The 19938-nt window shown below is 37.7% G+C and overlaps 1 protein-coding gene across 7 annotated transcripts in view; it reads left to right on the forward strand.

Moving 5' to 3' along the window:
- The window catches only part of TMEM135 (transmembrane protein 135), a 274512-nt gene that overhangs the window by 40522 nt on the left and 214052 nt on the right, over positions 1-19938 (forward strand). For all 7 annotated transcript variants that reach the window (XM_023558535.2, XM_003418551.4, XM_064288810.1 and 4 more), the window contains one exon: positions 3920-3953. In XM_023558535.2, the coding sequence (XP_023414303.2) occupies positions 3920-3953 (34 nt within the window). The remainder of the gene's footprint in view (positions 1-3919; positions 3954-19938) is intronic.

The following is a 19938-nucleotide window of genomic DNA, read 5'->3' on the forward strand; positions in this document are numbered from 1 at the left end:
AAAAAGTAAAAAACCCACTGCCTTTCAGTCGATTTCCACTCATAGTGACCTCATAGGGTTTCCAAGACCGTAAATCTCTACGGAAGCAGACTGTCACATCTTTCTCCTGAGGAGCTGCTGGTGGTTTCACACCACTGACCTTTTGGTTAGCAGTCCAGCACTTTAACCACTGCACCACCAGGTCTGCTCAGGGTACATATTTCAGTCAGCATAATATCCTGCAGGTTCATCTACATTGTGAGATGTTTTGCAGATTTGTTGTTATTCTTTAACATTTTGTAGTATTCTTTAACATTTCGTAGTCCATTCTGTGTATGCGCCAAAGTTTATTTATCCATTCATCTGTTGATGGGCACTTAGGTTGTTATCATCTTTTTGCTCTTGTAAATAATGCCTCAGTGAACATGGGTGTGCATATGTCTATTCATGTCATGAGTATTATTTCTATAGGATATATATCTAGGAATGGGATTGCTGGATCATATGGTATTTCTATTTCTAGCTTTTTGAAGAAACACCACATAATTTTCCATAGTGTTTGTACCATTTTACATTGCCACCAGCAGTGTATGAGAGTTCCAGTCTCTCCACAACCTCTCCAGCATTTGTTGTTTTCTGTTTTTTTTTGATCAGTACCATTATTATTGGTGTGAGATGTTGTAGTTTTGATTTGCATCTCTCTAATGGCTAACGACTGCCAGCATCTCTTCATGTATTTGTTGGCTGCCTGGATCTATTCTTTGGTGAAGTGTCTGTTCATGCCCTTTGCCCATTTTTTAATTGGGTTGTTGTCTTTTTGTTGTTGAGTTGTTGGAGTTTTCTATAAATTTTAGAGATTACTCTTGTGAAATATGTTGTAGCCAGAAATCATTTCCCAGTCTGTGGTTTCTCTTTTTACCTTTTTTGAAAAGTCTTTTGATGAGCATAAGTATTTGATATTCAGGAGGTCCTTATCATCTAGTTCATCTTCTACTGCTTGTACTTTTTTAGTTATGTTTGATAGTCTATTTATACCATAAATTAGGGCTCCTAATTTTGCCCCTATTTTTCCTTCTATTTATGGCTTTAGGTTTTACATTTAGATCTTTGATCTATCTTGAGTTAGTTTTTGTGTATGGTGTGAGGTATGGATCCTGTTTCATTTTTTGCTAATGGATATCCAGTTTTGCCAGCACCATTTGTTAAAGAGACTTACCTTTCCCCATTTAATGGATTTTGACCCTTTGTTGAAGATAACTAGATGGTTTTATTTCTAGGTTCTCAATTCTGTTTCATTGGTCCATGAGTCTATTGTACCAGTACCAGGCTGTTTTGACTACTTTGGCTGTATAGTAGGTTTGAATTGCAGAATTTAAAGATATCATAGTAGCGTAAAGATGTTTGGTTAAAGAAGCAGTACAGTGCTTTGGAAAGAACAGGAAACTGAAGTCAGATGAACCATCATGTCTTTTTGTTACTTTTATATTTCTAAGAAAAACCCTTAACTTTTTAATTTTTATTTATTTATTTTTTTAATAGAGTGAGGATAAAGTATCTGCCTTATACTTCCTAGGACTATTAACAGGATAAAATTTGATTTACTACTGTTGCTTACACCTTGTACATTGTTAAATTTTATGCAAATGTAAGGTAATGTGGTCACTGCTTGCTAATAAATTGGAATCATTACTTGGTGTTGGCCCTCTCTCCTAGTGGCTATTTGTAGTGATTATATGTCTATAAGGTGCTCCATTTTATAAAACTGGGGTCCTTTTAATACCTTGGTGGTTAGGGCTTTTATATGTCTAGAAATTCAACAGCCATTTATTTAGCACCTTATGGATGCCAGGTACTGTTCAGGGTTATGGGGATGTAAAGCTAAACAAACAAGATAATCTCTGCCTTGTAGTTAAACATAAACAGTTATATTATCAGACAGATGGAGACCAGTGCTAGGTCTGTTTTACTGCTGAAGATTAGACATAGAATTAGGGTAGTGAAACCAACTCTTTTAAAAAATATCATACATTATATTTCATACTGAAATGTATCGTCAGGTACTACCACCGAAGGTACAGAAATATTTTTATTTTGGAATTTGTAATTAGGACTATTCTTCCTATAATCTAGAGCCCTGGTGACGAAGTGGTTAAAAGCTTGGCTGCTAACCAGAAGACTGGCAGTTCAAATCTACCAGGTGCTCCTTGGAAACCCTATGGGGCAGTTCTACTCTGTCCTATAGGGTCACTGTGAGTTGGAATTGACTTGATGGCAATGGATTTTGTCTGGTTGCAGTTATTCATACATAACCAGCTTTTGGTAAAATGATTTTTGTTTGAAAAGCATTTAACTTTTCTTTCTTCTGTGTATGTGTGTTTCTTGAATGTTAATGTTATCCTAACTTTTCTTTATATAACGTATCTAAAATAGGAGTATTTGAACATCTTTGACATAGAATTTGATGAGATTGGTAATGATTAGTGAGAACAATTTCAATCCATAGTAGAAATTACAGAAAAGAGGAGATAAAAGGGACCTTATGGATCATCTTACCATCGATTTTTAAGTTATTTTTTGAAAGAGCCTAGGATTCTGTTGTTCTGTTGAGGTGCTTCAGGACTTGCTGAGGGAGATCGCCTGAGAGGGGAGGGGAATATTGCCTCCTGGGTAGGCCTGGACCCTCTTTCTCCTTTCATTAAGAGTAGGACCAATATTATGGTTTATATGTTGTTGATAAATGTAAGATTAAAAAAAAATCTTTTTGTTTAAAAAAAAACGTAAGTTACATAAGTAGTCCTGTCCTCTTGTTTTAATGACACAATGATGGAGTACCAGAGAATTAAAGTTAATTGGAATATCAATTTCCTAACTTCACTTCAGTGCTGCTCAGTTAACTCATAATGCCTCCATGTAGCTTTGGGAATATTAAGAATATTATTAAGCCATTTTAAATTATGAACACTCAAGACTATAAACGATTCACTCCGACATCAGGATCTCATTGATGATATTAGTATTAAGACCTGGAATGATTTTTAAGTGAAAGTGACTAGATATTGGTACTGGTTTTATGTATAAATTATTTTTTCTTTGAGAACTAAATTTTCGTAATTGAAACCAAAATAAGTTTTTATAACTTTCAAAGTTTATTTGAATTCTTAAAACACATCAAAGGCTTCTTTCCTAGAGAATAGGATATGTTTCATTCTTGTCTCATATTTAGTATAAGCAAAATAAAGTAATTAAGGGCAGAAAATAGTCCTTATCTTTGAGTTTTTACCTGGATTCCCATTAAATAACTTTGGCAAATGTGCAGTTTTTCTGTACAATAGGTATTTATAGCCCTTTGTCTTTTGGAGTTGGAAAATTCACTTAGTACCTGACTTTTCACACAATGAAATTAAAACCAAGGTGATTTAGTGTGATTTATAATAAAATTTAATGAAATGAGCAATTCCATTTTGTGTGAAAAAAATAGAAAACCTAAAATTTCTTTCTTCTTGTTTTTAAATGAATTTGTATTTAGTTAGACTTGTTCTGGCCTTGGCTTTTTGACAAGATGAATTAGTTAGGATTCCTTATTACTAAATTTAGAACTCTTTAGCGTAAACATAGCCTAGTAACAAATTATACTTTTCTTCAAACTGTACATCATACATCATACAACTAGTGATGATGCAATAACAATTTAAAAATGCTTTAAATCCCTCTTTTCAGAATTTTAATTAATGACCACTGAACAAATGACTCATAGCATCTACTTAGAACTGTTATGGCACTGAACACTTGGTTCACATCATCTACCCTTTTTTCTTAGATGCCAGTAAGTTCTCAAATCCTGGTAAATTTTTTGATGGATTTCTAAAATATGATAAATTGAGTATTAAGTCAAATTGATGCTTAATCTTATACTCTCTCTCTTTTTAAAAATTATTTGCAGGAGAGGGCTCCTCACAATTTATATGGCCAACTTGGTAAGTAGCTTTTTTTTTTTTTTTTTGAGGTCCTTCATTGTGCATTTTGCCTTTTTATCTTTTTAAAACTCAAGCTCTCTTTAAAAACAATAAAAAAATAAGAAAGGAAAGCCATTTAAATTTGAGAATATTTTCTGTCTCTGTTGTAATTAAAGGATAAATTTTAATGTTTAAATGAGCCTTGATACCATCTGCTTTGTAGAGCTATTTCACTTATTTCAGGAGGAAAGTCATTTACTGTTCTGTGTCCTTCATGATACTTTTGTTTTTTTTAAGCTTAGACCTTCATGTTTGCCAAGATACTACACACACACATATATATCTTGAGTTTCATTTCATATTCTGCCGTTATTGCTGTTTATTATGGAAAAAGTTATAAGCTTTTATCGTGTATGTCCTTCTTAGACATTAAAGCAGCATTGGTTTTAGCTGTAAACACTGAGAGGATTTACGTAATTAGCTAGGCTTCCAAATTTCAAAGATTACAGAAATGAAGTTAATATTTTCTAATATTTCTGTACTATTTCTGATATTCTTTATGGTGAATCTATAATCAGGGTTATATAATTTACATTGCCAAGTTCATATTCTAAAAACATTGATTTTAAAGTATAAGTTGTTTAATAGGCAACATTAAAAAATTCCACTATGAAAAGATAAATATTATTTATTAACAAAGGGTAGGTTCTTGAATTCTGTGACAAGGGAGTGTAGTTCAGAGATAGATTTAACAACTCAGTTAAGCTATAAAATATTTAATTTTTGCTCGGTACTTCCCATATGCCAATTATTGCTGGTAAGCAGGAAAGAGATAGTTCTTGCACTCATGGAGCTTACTCTCTAGTGGAGAAGGCATGGAGAGGTGACACCAGTAATAATAATGTGTAAAAAGACTAAAAAAATCAATTTATGGGATACTGTGGGAGCCCTGGAAACCCTGGTGGCGTAATGATTAAGAGCTATGGCTGCTAACTAAAAGGTCGGCAGTTCTTATTCACCAGGTGCTCCTTGGAAACCCTATGGTGCAGTTCTACTCTGTCCTGTCAGGTCACTATCAGTTGGAATTAACCTGACGGCAATGGATTTTTTGGTTAGCGGGAACTATAATATAGCACTAAACTATTCTGGAGGGGAGTTTGGGTCAGAGAAAAGTGGTTTTAACCTTTTTTGAGTCATGGACAGAAAACTGCTTATGCGTAAAAAGACACTCAAATTTCCGTATAATTTCAAGGGTTTCATGTACCACTGATTAAGAAAGCCTAGGGTATACCATCAGGTAAGTTATTTTAAAATACTGCAGAAAAGTAGCTGTTCCAAGCTCTTTTGATTGCAATTTAGATGGAAATTTCAGGACACCAAAAGAGCAGAGACTAGTTAAAGGATTTCTTTTTGTCTTTATTCTGTCTTTAGAGAATTCTTACTAGAATGTAAACTCTACAAAGTCATGGACTTTTTGTAATTTATTTGCAGTTGTACCATGAACATCTAAATAGAGCCTGGCATATAGTAGGGATTGAATAAGTATTAATTAATAATAATTTTGTTGAGTATAGAATTGTAGGTAGACAGTGATTTTACCCTAGCATTTGGAAGGCATTCTATTGTACATGGGGTCACTATGAGTTGGAACCAACTCTGTGGGTCCTAACAGCAACAACAATCCTTTATCTTTGTTCTCTATAAATACTTTTTGGATCTTTTGTCAGAGTGGTTTTACTTTTATTCTTTAAGTAATCTCTTTTTTCCTCATTATTAAAAAATTTTTTTTTGAAGAATTTGTCTTTAGTATGTTGATGTGATGATCAAGGTTGTGTGTCAGCTTGGCTGGGCCATCATTCCCAGTGGTTTGGCAGATAGGTAATGATGTAGTCATCCTTTGTGATGTGATCATCTAATCAATTGTAAGGGGAGTATCCTTAGGGGGTGCAGCCTGCATCCAGTATATATGGACATTCTGGCAAAGCTCGCTTCCTTGCTCTGGATTCTGCATCCAGCTCATCATCATCTGACTTCAGATTCTTGGAACTTGAGCCAGTGGCCTGCTGTATTACCTGCTGATTTTGGGATTTGTCAGCCTCCGTAGCCTATGAAACAGTGGTCTGCCATCTTACCTGCTGATCTTGGGTTTTGTCAATCTCCACAGCCTGTGAACCAGCAGCCAGTTGTCTTACTACTGATCTTAGATTTGTCAGCCTCTGCAGCCCTTTGCCAGTGGTCTGCCATCTGACCTGCTGATTTTGGGTTCGTCAGCCCCTGTAGCTACATGAGTCAGGAAAATCCTCCAGCCTGAAGCCTGACCCATGGATTTGGGACTTGCCAGCCTCTATGGCCATGTGAGCCATTTCCTTAAGATAAATCTTTGTCTCTATGCATATGTACATGTCACTGGTTTTGCTTCTGTAGAGAACTCACCCTAAGATAGTTAATTCACTAGGATATACACTTATTTTTATTTAGTTTGCTCAGGGCTTAGTTTGCTTCTTTAGTGGTTAGTTCTGGAATTAAACTTTTATATATTCTCTCCTTAAATCTCACCTCTCCCCAGTCTCTATATTGTCTTATTCTGGAATTACTTCTAGATTTTTTTTTTTTTTTAAATATTGTGCTTTAAGTGAAAGTTTACAAATGAAGTCAGTCTCTCATACAAAAATTTATATACACCTTCCTATATACTCCTAATTGCTATCCCTCTAAGAATACAGCACACTCCTTCCCTCCACTCTCTATTTTCATGTCCATTTGGCCAGCTTCTGACCCCCTCTGCCCTGTCATCTCCTTTCCATACAGGAGCTGCCCACATGGTCTCATGTGTCTACTTGATTCAAGAAGCCCATTCTTCACCAGTATCATTTTCTATCCCATAAAAAAAAAAAAATCCAGTCCAATCCCTATATGAAGAGTTGCCTTTGGGAATGGTTCCTTTCTTGGGCTAGCAGAAGGTCTGGGGACTATGACCTCTGGGTCCTTCTAGTCTCAGTCAGACCATTAAGTCTTATCTTTTTGTGAGAATTTGGGGTCTGCATCCCACTGCTCTCCTGCTCCCTCAGGGGGTCTCTGTTGTGTTTCCTGTCAGGGCAGTCATTGGTTGTAGCTGGGCACCATTTAGTTCTTCTGGTCTCAGGCTGATGTAGTCTCTGGTTTATGTGGCCCTTACTGTCTCTTGGGCTTATAATTACCTTGTGTCTTTGATGTTGTTCATTCTCCTTTGCTCCAGGAGAGTTGAGACCAATTGATGCATCTTAGGTGGCCACTTGCTAGCGTTTAAGACCCCAGATGCCCCTCTCCAAGGTGGGATGCAGAATGTTTTCTTAATAGATTTTATCATGCCAGTTGACCTAGATGTCCACTGAAACCATAGTCCCCAAACCCCTGCCCCTGCTACGCTGGCCTTCGAAGTGTTCAGTTTATTCAGGAAACTTCTTTGCTTTTGGTTTAGTCTAGTTGTGCTGACCTCTTCTGTATTGTGTGTTGTCTTTCCCTTTCAGTTCTTATCTACTGTCTAATTAGTGAAAACTATAGTAGATGAACCCTGGTGGCATAATGGCTGACTGCTATGGTTGCTAACCAAACGGTCAGCAGTTCAAATCCGCCAGGTGCTCCTTGGAAACTTTATGGGGCAGTTCTACTCTGTCCTATAGGGCTGCTATGGGCACTGGGTATAGTAGATAAGAACAATAGATGGGTGTTTTAAACCTTCTTATTTTCTTCTCCAAGTCTCTTCATTGCTCTTTAACATTTTTCTTCTTTATTTTTCACACTGTGCTAAATTCTGGTTAATTTCTTCAGACCTGTCTCCATGTTAACTCATCTCTATATCTGTTTAATGTGCTGTTTAACCTATCCAATGTTAATGATGACTTTTTTTTTTTTAATTTTTAAAAAGGTGATAAAATAACAGGCATATCACAAAACCCAGAAAAATGGTATAATATTTTTATTAAATAATCACCTGAAATACATCTATAATACCTTCCCCCTAATTTTTTGGTTACAAACTCGTTGATCATCTTTTCATGCAAGAATTTTCTAATATAATTTTGTGTCGAGAGAATAGAAGGTAATTCAGTCTTTTCTCTTACATGATTAATTGAAATATTTAAAAAAGAATTAATAATATTTGGAATAGCTAAAACATGTGACTTTATACCCAGACCTACCTCCTTTGAATATTGTTACAGATAGTGCTTCACAAACAGGAATTCTGACTAATTCTGTTTAGTGTAATTCCCACTGGAAAAGAAAAAGTTACGTTGCGTATATAATTGTATACACTTTATTGTCTTGATAGGAGAGAACTTCCATTTTAACTACTAGACCTTGATAAGAATTAGATCCTGTGTTTACTACTTTATGTGTTTGATGATTGGAGAAACTTTTTACAGTTTATCTTCCGGCTCCGTGTATTTCAAATCTTGTTTCTTTTTCAGTACCCACATACTTTTAGGGCTGGGCATCATAGGACATGTCCCTATTTCAGTATGACTTCATCTTCGTGTTATGACATGGTGAGTTGGCACAATAGAGAGTAGAGAGTATTGCTGGAAAACATTCCTTTACTGGACCACTGGCAATCACTTATCTATACCTGGAAGCAACTGGAAATTGACTTGATAAATATGTGTTGCTAAACTCAAGCTAAACATACTCCAGTTCCGCCTCTGCTAATCCGAACTCCCAAATGCCTCTGCTTACCCTGACACTATCCCTGCAAGGGCAAGTGTGAGAGAGAGGAAGTCAGAGTGTAAATTGACCCTGATCATAGCCATCTGTGGCTAAAATACCTTACTTTGGCAAATTGTGTGCAGACATGTGACTATGTGAACAGGTTACTTAGAGCTCTTCTGAAGTCTTGGAAGGAATCTGTAGAAATGAGGGGTCCTTATACTGCTCTGCCTTCTCTTTTACCACTCTGCCCTTCTTCATTCTCCATTTCAGCCACACTGCTCCTCCCAGGCATTTTGCAGGCATGATATGCATGCTTCCTCTTCAGGCCCTTGAGCACTTACCCCACATATATGCATGCATTGCTCTTTCATTTCATTGAGGTTGTGCTGAAATGTTAGTGTTGTGAGGATTTCCGTACATACCCCACATGAGAAACAATCACACCACACCATTCACAACCCTATTCCCCCTCAAGCCATGTTTTTTTTTTTTTTAATAATATTGTGTTTTTGGTGAAAGTTTACGTAGCAAATTAGGTTCTCATTTAACAATTACTGCACAGGTTGTTCAGTGACATTTGTTACGTTTTTTTCACAATCTGTTAATATTCTTCTTCATTTTGTTCTGAATGTTTTGTTCCCAGTAATATGATTTTCTTGTCCCCTTACCCATTCATCTTTGTTGTAGAGTAACTATTGACCATTTGGTTTTATGAAGATAATTTTTTAAAGGCATGCAATACTCACTGGTGATATTCTTTATTATACGAGCCAATCTTTTATTTAGCTAAAAGGTGACCTCAGTGGGTAGTTTTGGTTCAAGGTTTATGGAGTACCTCAGGGTGATAGTCTCAGGGATATTATAAGGATTTTTATAAATATTGCTAAATTATCCTCTAGCAAACCCGTTGGTTTTGTTCTAGTTTATACTCCCATCAAGAGTGCATCAGAATTCACACTCTCAAAATTATTGATGTTAGTAAGTTTTTATAAAAGACTTCCTAACATACCTTAAGTGCTTTATTCAGTCCTTTATTGCTTTCCTAAATAGAATACCAGTACCTGTTTTAATTATGATCCTTATATATGAAGGTCGGAAGGTCCCTAGGTGGCGCAGTATTTTTTTTTTTTAATAGCACTTAGCGCACAGTGGAACCCCTCCCTGGTGTGGTGGTTAAGAGCTGTGGCTGCTAACCAAAAGGTCGGTCGTTTGAATCCACTAGGTGCTCCTTGGAAACCCTATGGGGCAGTTCTACTCTGTCCTACAGGGTCGCTGTAGGGTCACTGTGAGTTGCAATCCCCTCATTGGCAGCGGGGTTTTTTTTTTTTTTTTGGTAGTGCAGAATAGATAAGAATTTAAGTATTTTCAGAGAGATTGAATTTAATCCAAGGAAATAACTGTTCTGTGACTTGATTATCTTGCTTACTAGACTAAGTTGAAATTGTTGGCATAATAACATCAACAACAAAATTAAAAAAAATTTTATTAAAAAAAATTATTATTTATTGTGTTTCTGATTTGGACAGGATAGAAAATCATACAGAAGAAAATAAAAAGAGTATAATTTTACCATTTAGGAATTGCTAACATTTTAGTATTTGCTTAATTTTTTAAAATTTTCCTTCTTCTCCGGGGTATGTATATAAATACACAAACATAATGCACACGTACTTTATAAAGACATGTTTTGAAAAATTTGAGGCATATTGTTTTGTGACATACTTTTTTGGCTACTATGGCAGATAGTTTTCATTGCTTATGATATTAAGTAATCATTTTTTTGAGAGATTTACTCCTACCATTTCACTTACTGGTTATGTCTTCATTACAATGAGTTGGCTTTATATACACACACATGTACATAACCCTACTTAAAATTTTGGAAGACAGTGAAATAACTGATTAGCAATATCATTTCATTAATTTTGGCTGCGGTAGTTACCCATTTCTTCATTATTTTAACCAGAAAGTTTCAAAGGCATTGCCATGCCTTAGAATGAATACATGTTAGAAGAATATGTAGAACTGGATCCATGATATGTTTATTGTTTTTGTCTTTATTTTCATCAGTGAACATTTATTGAGTGCACAGCACTTTGCTGGGTATGGGGGTACCAGTGTAAGCCATTATTCTGTCTTTGAACTTATTTAGTTAGTTCCCCTATTTAGTTAAGGGGAAAGGGTCTATTTAGACCTGGATTGAAAACGAATAGATAATTAACAGTTCAAGATATTGTATTCATATCAAATATGTGGAGTTAGTACCGTCTTTAGAACTTTAGAAGAGGAATTAGTTTGGGCTGGGGCAATTAGAGAAGGTGTTATGAATTACATAGGACTTGGACCATGAAGAAAGGAGAGGACTCGGAGTCAGATACATCTTAGAGATACGCCATTGATAGCCACAAGACAAAATTCTTGCCTTTCCAAGAATTGCTAATTTTGGACCAAGGTTTAAGGGATAGGGGTAGGGAAGAATGAGAAACATGTATTGAGCATCTACTATGTGTTAGACACTGTAAGTGAAATTGAGGTGACCAAAATAAAGAGTATAGTTTTTGCTTTCAGGGACCTCATAATTTACAGGGGGAGAGAAATTTGTGAGCCAGTAGTGGTAAACTCCATCTCTCTTTTTTAGTTATTCTCTCAAAACACAAGTGTTTATACTATGTAATTGTGGATATAAATTTTGCTGGTTGTGTTTGCGTTGAGTGTTGTAGGGAATAGGTGAAGAACTGTATACTCTGAATAAGAGACATCTGTACTAATGCCTTTATTATCATAAAAAAATCTTTCCTTGGACTCCTGTATAGTTCTTATTACACATGATATCTGCCAATAAGTCCTGGTAGGTCTCAGTTATTAGACTAGTAGTTTATGTCATTAATGATTAACTAGCGTTTAAAAATATACAAACTTAAAGCAATGTAATTGATACTTGTTTGAGAATGTTGGTGTTTTCTTGTTACATGTTAGCTTGCTTCAGAAGGAAAAGTGTACAGATTTAAAAATAGTATATAGTTTTTTAGATTCTTAGAATTGGTAGAGAATTAGTTGTTAAAGATTAAAATGTACATAGAAAAGATATGAAATAAAGAATTAAATATTTTCTTTTGCTTCTCCCAAAGATATGGCTATAAAATGTTGGACGAGGTTTCCCACAAGAATGTTAGCTGCCAGAATTCAACTTTGCACAATATGATTTAAAAGAGAAACATATAAGCAAAGTTTGCATACATGTGATTTCTCTTTGTTATGTTGGTTGTGACAGTGACCTCAGGTTTCTAGTCTTTCAAAGTTCATCACATGTTGCTAACCATTTTTTAAAATGTGATGTTAAGTGTAGCTCATTTACGTTTAGTTTAATTATAAGAAAAATAATTTGAGACATTTAAATCTGTATAAGTCCCTTTGAAAACTTGTCTCTGCAATATCATTTACCCCACCAAACATTTAACAGTGTATGCATTTTAAAATTGTAAACATACATCTAGCAGGCTTGTCTGTAGCATTTATTTTTTAAATGTTAAAATACAGTGTCTTTGATTAAAACATCTGTATTTGATTTTTAAATGTAAGGTTTGAAAATGTTGGTTCATATGTTTTCTTGTAAGGGCACTTCAACTTAATTAGATTCAGCAGGTATTTATTATATATCTGGGCACATGAAAATACAAAAGGAATACAATATGGATTGTAAACTAGTTTGAGAAATTTGACAGATGAACCCGAAAGAAACAAAATAAAAGCATTAAATTCAATAAACAATTATAAACACCCTCTTAAATTTCTTCCCTAAGCCTTCCCTATGCAAAACATGGCGTCAACCATCCATCCGTTTGCTCAGGTCAGAAATTTAGGAGTTTTAATTCTTTTCTTCTTCTTATGCTTTTCATTCATATCCATCAGAAAATCTTTTTATTCTTCTTAAAAAATGTGTTCTGGATTTTACAGTGCCTCACCACCTCCATGGTTATAATCATAGTCTAATTCCTGTCATCTCTGACATGAGCTGTCTTAATAACCTGTCTACATCTTACCACTTTTTTCCTCCTGTAGTCAGCCTTGCACATAGCAGTCAGAACTGTTGGAAATGCAAATTAGAACATAATACTCCTCTACTTGAAACTCAGGAAAACTCTCACTTCCCACTGCAACACAAATAAAATTCAAATGCCTTACCCTGGTTTACAAGACTCTTTATGGAGCCCTTCCCTCTTTTGCATTTCCTTCTACTTTTTCTTCTTCATCACACTGGCTTTGTGTCTGTTAAATATTCCAAGTTTATTATTCCCTTGCAGCCTTAGCGCTTGCTTTTCTTTTTGCTTTGAAATATTTTTCCTTAAATTTTTTTTTGGCTAGCACCTTCTCTTCATTTAGTTCTCAGTCCAGTGCCACCTCCTGCGAGAGGCCTTTCTTACTATCCCAGGTAAAGCAGCTTCCCCCTACCCCTTTATTCACTACCTCTTAATCTTACTTTATCTTTTTCATAGCACTTATTTAGCACTGATATTTTCTCATTTGTTACCTTTCTACCCTCATTGTATATAAGCTGCTTAAGGCCAAGGACTCTGGCTTGTTCATCGACATATCACCATTTTCTACAAATGGTGCTTAGCATATATTATATGCTCAATAAATAATTATTGAATGACTATAGGCTGGGGGCAGATACTCCTGAAAATGGCAATGATGAAAGAGAATGATCCTTCTCTTCTAATTTGGTGACTATAATGTCTATTCTCTTCTTTTTTTTCCCCTCCGTTAGTGTCAAGACCCAAGTCCTATAAGTCAGCCCACTGACTTCCACACCTCTCCCATCTAGGAAGGTAAATAAAGGAGCAAGTGAAGCTGACCTCAGCTGAGTTCCTGAACTAGTAGATTTTTTCACTGAAATTTTTCTTTGAACTACCACAATTAGGGATGAGATTCCTTTCTCTCTTTTTACTTTGATTCTTTTAATCATGTTCAGAAATGTAAGTTTCTGGTACCTATGAATCGGAAGCAACTCGAAGGCACCTAACAATAACAACAATATAACATTAGGCAATGTTGAGCTCTTATCTCTGCTTTGCAGAAGATGTGATTCTTTGTCATCTAAGAAGAATTTGTTGTTGTTCTTAGGTGCTATTGATTTGGTTCCAACTCACAGCAACGCTGTGTACAACAGAAGGAAATAGTGCCTGATCCTGCATCATACTCACAATCATTGCTATGTTTGAGCCCATTGTTACAGCCACTTTGTCGATCCATCTCACTGGAGGTCTTCCTCTTTTTTACTGACCCTCTACTTTACCAAGCTTGATGCCCTTCTCCAGAGACTGGTCCCTTCTGATAGCATGTCCAACGTACATGAGACGAAGACTTGCCATCCTCGTTTCTAAGGAGCATTCTGGCTACACTTCTTCCAGGAGAGATTAGTTCTTCTTCTGGCACTCCATGGCATATTCAGTATTCTTCACCAACACCATAATTCAAAGGCATCAACTCTTCTTAGGTTTTCTTTATTCATTGTCCAGCTTTCTCATGAATATAAGGTGATTGAAAATATCATGGCTTGGGTCAGGCGCACCTTAGGCCTTAAAGTGACATCTTTGCTTTTTACCACTTAAAGGAAGTCTTTTGCAGCAGATTTGCCCAATGCAATATGTTGTTTGATTTCCTGACTGCCGTTTCTGTAGGTGTTGATTGTGGATTCAAGTAAAATGAAATCCTCGACAGCTTCAATCTTTTCTCTGTCATTGATGTTGCTTATTGGTCCATTTGAGAGGAGTTTTGTTCTTTACGTTGAGGTGTAATCCACACTGAAGGCTGTAGTCTTGGATATTTATCAGTAAGTGTCTTAAGTCCTGTTGGCTTTCAGTAAGCAAGGTTGTGGCACTTGTAGATCGCAGGTTGTTAATGGATCTTCCTCCAATCCTCATGCTGCATTTTTCTTCATATAGTCTTCTCAGATTATTTGCTCGGCGTACGGGTTGAATAGGTATGGTGAAATGATACAACCCTGATGCACACCTTTCCTGACTTTAAACCACCTCCATTAATAGTTGTGTGTATGTGTGTGGTGGGGGGGGGGTCCTCATTTCTGCTGGGTGGGAGCAGGAGTTCTGGTTCCCTAGGTGGTCTCTACTGACACCCCTGTGTGGGGGCCTATAAGTAGCAGGTGGGGATGAAGGCCTTAGCTCTCTACTTGGACTCCTCTGACACCACACCATTGGAGGTATTGGGGTACCTTATTGCAGCCTTAGGAGGGTGGAAGTCTAGGTTCCCTACTTGGCTTTTGCTGGTAAGGCTAGGGGTGGGGCCACAGTTTTTTTCTTGTGATGTTTGGCTGGAGTAGAGTGGTTATTGTCTAAAAGCTTTCTGTCTTGATTGGCTACCTCTCTCTTGGTCCTTTCACAAGACAGAACAGGCTTTTGTCTGTGTTTCTTGGTGTTTCTGGGTTGCTGGCTTCTTTAGCTCTAAGACTGGGCTATATGAGGCAAAAAGAAAACCTAGGGAACATGCCATCCTGTCATTCCTTGGATCCTGAGGTTCCTGGATAGTTTTGCACCTTCTTTCCACATTTTGAGTCTTTTTATGTTAGTTTTATATGTAATGTGCACACTTTTTAGTTGTAATTAGTGAAAGGAATAGGGAAAAGTATATCTGCTCTCCCTGGAAGTCATTATCTACATATAATTTTTGTAAGTACATGAGGAGCTCACTGTCAGAAGTAATCAAGCACACAAGGAAACAAGCCATTAAGAGCAAGAATTGGTAGAAACAATAGAGAACAGAAACAGACCTGTAGAGACTTAATGTATTGGAATTATCTGATTCCTGCCCCCAACCTCAACAGCAAAAGCCAGGTAGGGAGCCTAGACTTCCACCTTCATGAGGCTATAATAAGGCACCCCAATACCTCCAATGGGACGATGTCAGAGGAGGCCAAGCAGAGAGTTGAGACTTTCATCCCCATCTGAAAATTTTATAGAATGAGTATATTTACTAAATGATTTCTGATTCAGGCCGAATTGGAATAACAGGGAACAGATTTACCCTCCTTCTTGAAACAACCAAAAAACAGACAAAATAAATGAAATAACAGTTTTCATGACATTGCACATTAAGGAATGAAGAGCAGTGATCCTTGAGAGATGGGAGAACAAATGAGGTGAACCCTGTAATTATCTGGGCTTACTGCCTGGAGGTGAGTGCCTTCCAGCTGAAGTATACTGGCAGAGTGGGGTGCTTCCAGGCACTTATCAGTAGATCTGAAGAGCTCTGAAACACTTTTCTGAGCAGGGCAGATGCCGGGCATGCCCGAGGGGCCAAGAGACCAAGGAACCAGGAAGCAAAAGCTGAAGAGACAAGGAACACAGGGAGCAGAGCTGCCTCAGTCCCAAAGGATGAGGCACAACCTCTGGGGTCTCAAAGGTTGGAGCCATGGCCTCTGGGGTTTCAAAGAGCGGGGCTACAGCCTTGTAAGTTTCAAGAGTCAGATCTTCACCAACTCAGTTCTGGAGTGTGGGGCTCCTTTTCTCAAGTGCCAGTGGGATGGGGCCAGATCCGCTGTCCAAGCTGAGGAGGCAGGGCTGGTATGCCCAAGGGGCAGAAGAACGGGCCTGCCAGGGGCCGAGGGGTTGGAGTTGCCACTCTGACGTACTAGGAGAATGGGACTGCCCAAATGTGAGGGAGGAAGGTTGCTGTCCCAGTGGGCCTGGAAGGTGGAGCTGAAGCCCAGGGCTGAGGGTGGCCAAAAGGTAGAATGTTATAGATTGAATTGTGTCCCCCCAAAATATGTGTCAGCTTGGCTATGCCATGATTCCTGGTATTGTGTGGTTGTCATCCACCATTTTGTGATCTGATGTGATTATCTTGTGTGTTGTAAATCTTAACCTCTATGATGTTAATCAGGAGGAATTAGAGGCAGTTAATGGTAATGAGACAGGACTCAATCTACAGGATTCGGTTGTATCTTGAGTCAGTCTCTTTTGAGATATAAAAGAGAGAAGTGAGCAGAGAAGAGAAGGATCTCAGTACCACCAAGCAAGAGGAGCCAGGAGTGGGGCACATCCTTTGGACCCTGGATCTCTGCACTGAGAAGCTCCTAGACCCGGAGAAGATTGATGACAAGGATCTTCCCCTACATCCAACAGAGAGACAAAGTCTTCCTCTGGAGCTGGCACCCTGAATTCAGACTTCAGGCCTCCTAAACTGTGAGAGAATAAATTTCTTTTTGTCAAAACCGTCCGCTTGTGATATTTCTGTTCTAGCAGCACTAGATAACTAAGACACTAGATTAGTGATTTCCAGTGAGGGGCACTTTGGTACCTCAAAGGACATTTGTCAATGTGTGGAGATATTTTTGATTCTTATGACTAGGTGAGTGTTACTGGCATCTATCGGATAAAGGCCAAAGATGCTGCTAAACATCCTACAATACAATGAACAGTCTCCCATATCATTTAGTCTAAAATGTTAATGGTGCTGAGGTTAAGAACCCTGAACTATGTATAGAGGAAACCTTATTCAAAGTGATAATGGCTATTTACATAAAATCTATGTTGTTGTTGTTAGGTGCCATTGAGTCGGTTCTGACTCATAGTGACCCCGTGTACAACAGAATGAAACACTGACTGGTCCTGAACCATCCTTACAATCGTTGTTAATGCTTGAGCTCGTTGTCGCAGCCACTGTGTCAATCCACCTCGTTGAGAGTCTTCCTCTTTTCCGCTGACCCTGTACTCTGCCAAGCATGATGTCCTTTTCCAGGGACTGATCCCTCCTGACAACACATCCAAAGTATTTAAGACACAGTCTCACCATCTTTGCCTCTAAGGAGCATTCTAGTTGTACTTCTTCTAAGACAGATTTGTTTGTTCTTTTGGCAGCCCACGGTATATTCAATATTCTTCCCCAGTACCACAGTTCAAAGGTGTCAATTCTTCTTCAGTCTTCCTTATTCATTGTCCAGCTTTCACATGCATATGATGCGATTGAAAATACCATGGCTTGGGTCAGGCGCACCTTTGTCTTCAAGGTAACATCTTTGCTCTTCAACACTTTGAAGAGGTCCTTTGCAGCAGATTACCCAATGCGATGCATTTTTTGATTTCTTGACTGCTGCTTCCATGGCTGTCAATTGTGGATCCAAGTAAAATGAAATCCTTGACAACTTCAATCTTTTCTCTGTTTATCATGATGTTGCTGATTGGTCCAGTTGTGAGGATTTTTGTTTTCTTTATGTTGAGGTGCAAATCATACTGAATGCTGTGGTCTTTGATCTTCATTAGTAAGTGCTTCAAGTCTTCTTCACTTTCAGCAAGCAAGGTTGTGTCATCTGCATAATGCAGGTTGTTAATGAGTCTTCCTCCAGTCCTGATGCCCCATTCTTCTTAGTATAGTCCAGCTGCTTGTATTATTTGCTCAGCATACAGACTGAATAGGTATGGTGAAAGAATACAATCCTGATGCACACCTTTCCTGACTTTAAACCTATCACCAAGGCCATATTTTCCAACTACTGATCCTTCTTCATTTCCAACTTTTACATTCCAATCACCAGTAATTATCAATGCATCTTGGATTGCATGTTTGATCAATTTCAGGCTGCAGCAACTTAATAAAAATCTTCTGTTTCTTCATCTTTGGCCCTAGTGGTTGGTGTGTAAATTTGAATAATAGTCGTATTAACTGGTCTTCCTTGTAGGCATATGGATGTTATCCTATCACTGACAGCGTTGTACTTCAGGATAGATCTTGAAATGTTCTTTTTGATGATGAATGCAACACCATTCCTCTTCAAGTTGTCATTCCCAGCAGAGTAGACTATATGATTGTCCGATTCAAAGTGGCCAATACCAGTCCATTTCAGCTCACTAATGCCTAGGATATCGATGTTTATGTGTTCCATTTCATTTTTGATGATTTCCAGTTTTCCTGGATTCATAGTTTGTACATTCCAGGTTCTGATTATTAATGGATGTTTGCAGCTGTTTCTTCTCATTTTGAGTTGCGCCACATCAGCAAATGAAGGTCCTGAAAGCTTTACTCCATCCACATCGTTAAGGTTGACTCTACTTTGAGGAGGCAGCTGTTCCCCAGTCATCTTTTGAGTGCCTTCCAACCTGGGGTCTCATCTTCCAGCACTTTATCAGACAATGATCTGCTGCTATTCATAAGGTTTTCACTGGCTAATGCTTTTCAGAAGTAGACTGCTGGGTCCTTCTCCCTAGTGTGTCTTAGTCTGGAAGCTCAGCTGAAACCTGTCCTCCATAGGTGACCCTGCTGGTATCTGAATACCGGTGGCATAGCTTCCAGCATCACAGCAACACGCAAGCCCCCGACAGTACGACAAACTGACAGACACGTGGGGGTAAAATCTATAGGTAGCATCATATTTAATGATGAAAGGCAGAATGCTTCCCCACTAAGATGGCACCTTTTATTTAACATTATAGTGGATATTTTGGCCAGAGGAATGAGGCAAGAAAAATAAATAAAAGGCGTCTTTATTCACAGATAATGTGATTGTCCATTTAGAAAATCCTGTGGTATTTACAAATAATCTACAAAACTAATAAGTGAGTTTAGCAAGGTTGCAGTGTAGAAGAGTAAATTAGAAAAAAAAATTGTACCTGTATACACTAACAACCAATATTTGGAAATTGAAATTATATATATAATAGCATCAACATTAGAAGATATTAAATACTTAGTGTCTTAGGCTGGGTTCTCTAGAGAAGCAAAACCAGTAAAACGTATAAATATATATATACATTTATATATATATATATAAAGAGATTTACATATATATATAGAAAGAGATTTATAGCGAGGAAGTGGTTCACGTGCTTTTAGTGGCTGGAACGTCCCAAGTCTGTGGGTCAGTCTGAGGCTTCTCCTGATTCATGTAGCCACAGAGGCTGGCAAACCCGAGATCGGCAGGTCAGACAGCAGGAGTTTTGCTGACAGGATGTGAAGACTGACGAATTCCAAGATTAGCAGGCAAGATGGCAAGTAAGCTGCTAGCTCAAGTTCCAAGAACTGGTGGTCAGACTAACAGGTGCAAACTACAGAATTCAGAGCAAGCAAAACCTAGTGAGCCTTGTCAGAAAGTCTGCCTATATTGCATGCTGGCCACACCCCCAAGGAAAATCCCTTTCAACTGATTGGCTACTCACAACAGATCCCATTGTGGAGGTGATCACATTATATCAGATCTCATCATGGAAGTAATCACATCATCATTTGGCTGCCAAACTGCATCATAACTGCTGAATCACTGAGAATCATGGCCCAGCCAAGTTGATACACAACCTTAATGATGACACTT

The sequence above is a fragment of the Loxodonta africana genome, chromosome 7 (genome assembly GCF_030014295.1).
Source record: "Loxodonta africana isolate mLoxAfr1 chromosome 7, mLoxAfr1.hap2, whole genome shotgun sequence".
NCBI classification, from domain to species: domain Eukaryota; kingdom Metazoa; phylum Chordata; class Mammalia; order Proboscidea; family Elephantidae; genus Loxodonta; species Loxodonta africana.